Source organism: Sinocyclocheilus anshuiensis, unplaced genomic scaffold (genome assembly GCF_001515605.1).
Source record: "Sinocyclocheilus anshuiensis isolate Anshui unplaced genomic scaffold, SAMN03320099.WGS_v1.1 scaffold863, whole genome shotgun sequence".
Classification (NCBI taxonomy): domain Eukaryota; kingdom Metazoa; phylum Chordata; class Actinopteri; order Cypriniformes; family Cyprinidae; genus Sinocyclocheilus; species Sinocyclocheilus anshuiensis.
The window spans coordinates 164866-172638 of NW_015547725.1; the positions used below are offsets into that span (position 1 = coordinate 164866).

Genomic DNA, 7773 nt, shown 5'->3' on the forward strand with positions numbered 1-7773 from the left:
TGTGTGTGTGTGTGTGTGTGTGTGTGTGTGTGTGTGTGTGTGTGTGCTTCTGCTAATATGTGCATGTGTATTTCAGGTGAATGCTTTACACACACTCGCTGCTTCTCTATCAGCTTGTATCTACCAATCGCTATGTGACAGCCACAGCTACAGGTACAAACATGCCACTACTGATGATTGTTCATCTTAAAATGCCTCTAAAGGTGTTGTAGCTGCTTAGATTGTCTGACTACTGTGAACAGCATACCATTCTGTTAATTCTTACACACATATACACTCAGTCACTGACTCATGCCCACCTCTTCTTGTGTGTGTGTGTATAGTAGTCCGTCGGAGACCAATCAGTTCACAGGGATGGTCTATCAGGGGCTGTTACTGAGCGACAGGCATAGACTTCGCACCGAGAGCATCGAGGAACATGCAACGCCCACCTCTGCCCCTGCACAGTGGCCAGGTAACACACATCAGATCAGACTCCACGGAACACATGCAGGGAAATAGCACATTCAGACTCATCCTCATCTAGTGATGAGTAATTCTGTGTGGAGAGGAAAGTAACATCTGCAAAGACCCAGTTTGGTTCCTTTATTAATAAAGTCCCTGATGGTGAAACATAATATTACCCAGTAATGTGGAATAGGCTAATAATCCTGTTTGACAATATGGAATTTGGATGGCTGGATGGCTGGATGGATGGATGGATGGATGGATGGATGGATGGATGGAAGGAAGGAAGGAAGGAAGGAAGGTGGGAGAGAGAGAGAGAGAGAGAGAGGGGAGAGAGGATGGATGGATGGATTAATGGATGAATGGACTGAAGGACAGATAGATGACTGAGATTGGATGGGTGGATGAAAGGATTGATGGATGGATGGATCGACAGGTAAATGGAGGAGAGATTGGATGGATTGACAAAAAGATAGGTGGACGTAGTAACAGATGGATGGATGAATGGATAAATGGAGGAGAGAGACTGGATGGATGAACAGATGAGAGGATGGATGGGTTGACAGATGGAGGAATAGACTGATGTAGGACAGAATGAATGAATAAGAGATATGTTGGATTGATGAATGGATGGATAGACTGATAGTAGAGAGAATGAATTTATAGAAGATATGATTGGATGGAGGCTCATTGTGTATGTTTTCTCTGTCTCAGGTGTGTCGTCTCTGATCAATCTGCTGGCGTGTGCTCAGGGTGATGATCAAATTCGTCTGAACGTCATGTTTTGTGAGGCAGTGGTGGCTGTGTATCTCAGTCTGCTGATTCACGGTCTTGGCACACATTCTGGAAACGAGCTCTTCCGGCTGGCTGCTCATCCCCTCAATAACCGCATGTGGGCAGCCGTGTTTGGGGGTGGAGCCAAACTTATTGTCAAACCCAAGCGGCCACCTGAAATCACTCCAGGTAAGTCTTCTGCCTAAGTCCACAATATGTACTTAATGGCCTTTATCAGAAGTTTAGTAGCATTTTAAAATATTTTTAAGTTGGAGTTTTACAGTTTTTATGTTTATTCAAGTGCTGTTTTTGCTTCCATGTATTATTTTAAACGTCTTGAAAACGGTCTCTGGGGTCTCAGTTCATAATCAGATTTCCTCTCCTGTCAGCTGCTCTCAAGGCAGCAGGGTCAGAGGGTGTAAAGGTCACAGATTCTGACCCACCGACCTTGGCTGTCAATCAAGCACCACCTCGGACTGAGGCTGGTAAACATAGTAACATTACCATGGAAACAGCACAGCCAGAGAGCTGTGAGTAAGAGCTCAGAGGCGCTTCCTCCACACAGGAACAGGAAATGAGATAGGAATGATGGACTTCTAGTGTTGTATCAATAAGCACATAAAAGTCCAGTGATTAGATTACAAAATATTGCCATATATATTACAATAAGGTTCCGTTTGTTAATTAAATTAGTTAACATGAACTAACAATAAAAATGACTTCTAAAGCATTTATTAATCTTAGTTAATGTTAATTTCAACATTTACTAATATATTATCAAAATGGTATCTGTATTAGGGGTGTACGATATTATGATTTTTGATCGTGAATGATTAAAATGTCTCCACGATCTGCTTTTGAAGAAATATCATAGTATAGCGCTACAGCGCACATTCTATCAGTTGCAGTTCTCGCGCCTCCGTCTCAATATACTGTACAACGCGACATACACTCGCATCAAATGTTAACTCAGCGGTAGATTTACACTCACAGGACACTGCACTTTTTCGCAATAACAAAAGTGCATTATTTGCATGTGCTTTAAAGCCTTGCCGGTTAAACGTTTCATTCGTGTGCTGTTCTTACATGCGCTTTTTCTGAGAGCACACACTAAAAAGCCTGTCAAACAGTGCCTGATTACTGGACTAAGTTATCTTTCACTTCTGATTGTGCTAATACTGTCAAAAACATACTAGGTTTACATATAAACACAGCTGCTTATGTCTAAAGTGAAAGTAAACAATTGAGAGAAAAACAGATGCGTGCTTTTATATTAGATGTGTGCAGGTTTTAAAGTGACAGCAGGCTAATAGTACTAAACATGCTGCCGCTTGTCATTAAAGGGATAGTTCACCCAAAAATTAAAACCCTGTCATTATTTACTCACGCTCATGTTGTCCCAAGCCTGTATTAATTAATTTTTTTTGCTGAACTCAAAAGAAGATATTTTGAAGAATGTAGGTAACCAAACAATTGCTGGTCTTGACTTTGATAGTTGGAGAAAAAAAAAACAACACTATGGAAATCACTGGGGACCAGCAACTGTTTGGTTACCCACATTCTTTAAAATAACTTTTATGTTGAACAGAAGAAAGAAACTCATTCAGGTTTAAAACAACTTGAGAGTGAGTAAATGATAACAGAATTGTCATTTTTGGGTGAACTATCCCTTTAATGTTAATAAAACAAAACACAAAGAGAAAAATCACTCACTGCTTTAGACTGTGGAACTTTAATACAGTTGTTTTAATAAGAATCAATGTATAATTTATACAGTGAAGTGTATATAGTATTTATTTGTATATTTGTTCATTCAAGTTCTTGTTATTTTTAATAACAAAGATAAAATAATGACAGATTTTTTTTATCTTTGGCCTAAATGTCTGCCATTCTTTTTTATTTTACACCTTGTAAGGCTTTGTTTTTAAAATAGGGAAATTAGTTTAGCTGTACAACTTGCAAAATAGTTAAACCAACTTGACAAAGAATCGTGATAAAATCTTGAATTGTGATTTTCCTAAAAAAAATCATATGGTATTTTTTTGCCATATCACCCACCCCTAATCTGTATCATTGTGTCATTTAATGGACCTGAGCTAACATGACCTAACAATGAACAGTTGTACTTTTATTAGCTAAAATTAACAAAGATTAACTAACAACGAACAATACATGTATTACAGTATTTATTAATGTTAGTTAATGCATAAACTAATGTTAACTAATGGGACCTTATTAGTGTTACCCATATATTGTAGTTGGTGGGACGTGTGTGTCATTCCCTGTTTGTGTGTGGAGAGGTGCTGCGTGCGTTTGCAGTGACGTTTGTTCTTTATGGATTACATTTCATTCTTTGTTACTTTGTGTGTGTGTGTGTGTGTGTGTGTGTGTGTGTGTGTGTGTGTGTGTGTTTTCATCCAGCCTTTTTTGTGTTTGTGTGCATATTATGCTTTTGTGTCTCATTTTCATCTCATCATCACATGTGTGTGTGTGTGTGTGTGTATGTGTGTGTGTGTGACCATCACAGCCAATGTGGAGTCAAACAGGCAGACAGAGCTCCAGTCTGAGAACACACCAGGTACACACTCTCCCTCCACTTGTCTCTCTGTTCAGCCTTTTAAATCTGTTCACCTGTTTTTAAAGGAGTAGTTCACTTCCAGAATGAAAATTCTGTCATCATTTACTCACCCTCCACTTGTTCCAAACCTGTATGAGTTTCTTTCTTCTGTTAAACACAAAAGAAGATATTTTGAAAAATGTTAGTATACGAACAGTTGATGGGCACCAATGACTTCTACAGTAGGAAAAAAAAAATACTGTGGAAGTCAATGGTGCTCATCAACTCTTCGGATACTAAAAATTTTCAAAATCTTCTTTTGTGTTCAACAGAAGAAAGGAACTCATACGGGTTTGGAACAAGTGGAGGGTGAGTAGATGATGACAGAATTTTCATTCTGTCAGTGAACTACTCCTTTAACTCTAGTCTAGATGTAGGTGCGTATCTCTCTCTCTGTGTGTGTGTGTGTGTGGAGAGAGAGAGAGAGAGAGAGAGAGAGACACAGCTGACCTCCCCTATGCATGTAGGGATGCGGTGAGTGCCTCAGGCTCAGGTGCTCACCAGCTGTCTGAGGTCAACATTCAGAGTTTGTTCTGTTCTCTTTCTGTCTGAACTGATGAGACCTTTATAGTGGAACCAATTTGATTATGCTTGCTTTATTGAAGGGCAAAATAAAAGGTACTGTTTCAAGCCCTACTAAATTGGCTAATGTCTGCTGGGTACATAGGCAGCAACCATTTCAGTGATGCACCGAAATGATATATATATATATTTTTTTTTTTTTCTGAAACACTGAAACCAAAATTAGCTGTAAGTGAAAATAGTTTATTCAGTATACTAACTTTTCTTTTGTTGACTAACAAGCTATGAATATTGAATGGCTTTCCTGAGGTAAATGTAACATTACATGAAATTGTTTACAAGTTGTTTGATGATTAAGTGATTACATGAGACGATGTACAGTATAACTTTCAGTTGGTTGTACTTCAGCATACCTTCTGATGTTAATTCATGTTTATTTCTTGCCGTATATATTAGTAAAGAGGAAGAGATGATGGGTTTATGTGCGCTGAGTGCTACTGCTTGAACTGAGGCAGCCACAGCGATCTGCCATGTCACACAAAAAAAAAAAGAGGCAAACTGACATTTACCATTTTTAGAGTAACTCTTTCAGTTAGTTGCCAACATTTAGTTTGTTTTTTTTTTTGTTTTTTTTTCATCTGATATTTCAATTTTTATTTTAGCTTTATTTCAGTTACCCAAATCCTTCTAAATTGATTAATGCTGTAAAGTCTAGAAAATCGGTCCTTTAATTGTCTGTAAATCTAAAATCTAGTGTTTCTAAACATAGTTACATTGGAAAGTGCTTCTGGTCACATAAAAGGACCACATTCATAAAACCATGTAAAATAACCTAGTGATTAAGATTTTGTTTTCATACTTGTTGGCTCTTGGCATTTTGTCAAGGTGTTCTCTGGCAGCGCTCAAAGAGGAGATCCTTTGATCATCAACAAAGTAAATTAATCTGTCTGTGTTTCCCTATCAGCTCTTTGTTTCAAAATAGCCCTCTCCACACACACATACATACTGTACTCACACTCACAGACTCTTACTGCAGGAATTTCTTTTTGAACATGACTCCTGAAGGATATGGTGGTTTGGTGTGGTTCTTCTCTTCAGATGTGTCCTCCCTTAAATTGGAGATAAACATTCCACACTTTCAGAATCAAAACATGCTTCAAATGCTATTGAGACAACCTTCAGCTCAAAAGAAAGCACATCAACACAGAGATAGAATCCTGCATACTACTTTATTTTCCTGAAGTAGTAGATAGAATGACATTCCAAACATACTTCTTTCTTCTTTCCTTGATATATAGGTATGTGTCTCTCACTCCCTGTTTCTCTCTCTTCTCCAGCAGTACCTCATCCAACCCCTCCTGCTGAGGATGTGGACCGACAGCGACGCAGGTTTAACATGCGCATGCTTGTTCCTGGACGTCCCGTTAAAGAGACTCCAGCCACACCTCCGCCCATCCCTGTAGAGCGGCCCACCTATAAGGAGAAATTCATTCCACCTGAGCTCAGCATGTGGGATTACTTTGTGGCCAAAGTGAGACTGCATCTACTGCTTATTTACACAGGATAAACTGATTTATAAAAAAAAAAAAAACATGCACTGTATATACAAAGACATGAGTTATTTTTTGTTCTAAGTGCATCATAGAGATGTGTTTGGAACGTTTGCATCAGTTTATAAATCAGAAAAGCAGTTATCAGAGTGTCTGTCTCATTGCTTTCTGTCTGTGTGAATGTGTGTGTGTGTTTCCTCCAGCCTTTCCTTCCTCTCTCTGACAGCGGTGCACTGTATGATTCAGATGAGAGCGGTGGTAGTGACAATGAGGATGATGATGATGATGATGATGCCTTCCTCTCAGACACACAGATGACAGAACACTCCAATCCAAACTCCTACAGGTGAAATATAACACATTATAACACAATTAAAAAGGATTGTTACAGAAGCTTCAAGAAGTAAAACTAAGATGAGGAACTCTTATTGTGATTCATTTTGTTAACTGAAATATAAATGAAGTGCCATACAATGCAAAAATTAATTGAAAAGTTAAAACAACGTTTATGAAAACTTCCATTTTGAAAATGTATGTAAATTGTTTGTGAAGCCATTTTTATGTATATTGCTGTATTTATCGTAATGTTTTTTTATGAACAATTTGCGCAGCAATGCATTCTGCTTGTATTTCTTGAATGAGGTTATTGTTTTTAAACTCGCTCTTTTCATGGATGAAGTAAAGAAATCTTGCTGCTGAAACTACTTTTTAAATTATATTAAAATATAATAATTTTGGTGTTTAGTTAACGACATTGGTCCTGTGTGCACCAGAATACATGTGTTTCTTGTATCATATCAGTGTGTAGACTGAAGGATGTTTATGTGTGTTTGTGTCTTTGCAGTTGGTCTCTGATCCGCCTTGTGATGGTCAAACTTTCCCTGCACAATGTCAAGACGTTCCTGCCCCTGACAGGACTGGACTTCACAGGTGCATGGGTAGTAGAAATGTACTCTTGACATGCTCCATCTGTCAGAAAGTAAACTAAATAATTCACTTTCATTTCCTGTGCCTCTTTGTGTTGTCTTAGAGTTGCCAGTGACGACTCCCCTGACCAATGCTGTGTTGAAGACACTGGAAAACTGGGAACAGATTCTCCTGGAAAAAATGAACAAATTTGACAGCCCTCCACCAAACTACATCAACACCTACCCCACGGACCTGAGTGCTGGCGGGGGACCGGCTATACTCAGACACAAAGCCATGCTAGAACCAGATAACACACCGTTCAAGTGTGTACTTGCTCCGGATGTCTCAATTAATCCCAAGAATTACAATTAAACCAAAGAATAACTGAATTTTTTAAGAATTATGTACGTGTAAACAACTGTTCATGTGTTTTGATTTGTTCTGTTTTGTTTTTTTTCTCTTCAGGTCAAAGCACCACCTCTCCTTCCCTGCTCGCCGTCTGTGGCATTTTCTAGTCAAGCAGGAGGTTCTCCAAGAGACTTTGATTCGATACATCTTCACAAAGAAAAGGAAGCAGAGTGAGGTAACTACAGAACGCAGTGGGTGGGACCAGACGCTGACAGAATAAATGTGGCGGGAGAGATTTTTAAAGAGGCAGGGCCAGTCACAGAGTGAGGTATACCAAATCACTCGAAATCGCATGCTCTCTGAGTAGGTACTTCTTTTGAATAACAGAAAGTATGGTCTATGTAGTATGAATATGAGTAGTATTAATATAAACTGGACATACTGTCATAGTCATGTGACCACCCAACATCAGTTACTGCCATTCAAAAATCCTCTCTCATGGCGTCTTGAGATCCATCAGGTGTGAACTTCAGAATCTCACCGGAAGTATTAAAGGGTTAGTTCACCCAAAAATGAAAATTCTGTCATTAATTACTCACCCTTGTG

At 38.8% G+C, this 7773-nt stretch overlaps 1 protein-coding gene across 1 annotated transcript in view; it reads left to right on the plus strand.

Annotated features, from left to right (window-relative positions):
- LOC107704254 (dmX-like protein 2) overlaps positions 1–7773 on the plus strand; it is an 82434-nt gene that overhangs the window by 59914 nt on the left and 14747 nt on the right. Inside the window, exons 28-35 of the mRNA XM_016507137.1 lie at positions 77–153; positions 324–454; positions 1162–1410; positions 5698–5891; positions 6114–6256; positions 6755–6840; positions 6941–7142; positions 7285–7402. Coding sequence (XP_016362623.1) covers positions 77–153; positions 324–454; positions 1162–1410; positions 5698–5891; positions 6114–6256; positions 6755–6840; positions 6941–7142; positions 7285–7402 — 1200 coding nt within the window. The remainder of the gene's footprint in view (positions 1–76; positions 154–323; positions 455–1161; positions 1411–5697; positions 5892–6113; positions 6257–6754; positions 6841–6940; positions 7143–7284; positions 7403–7773) is intronic.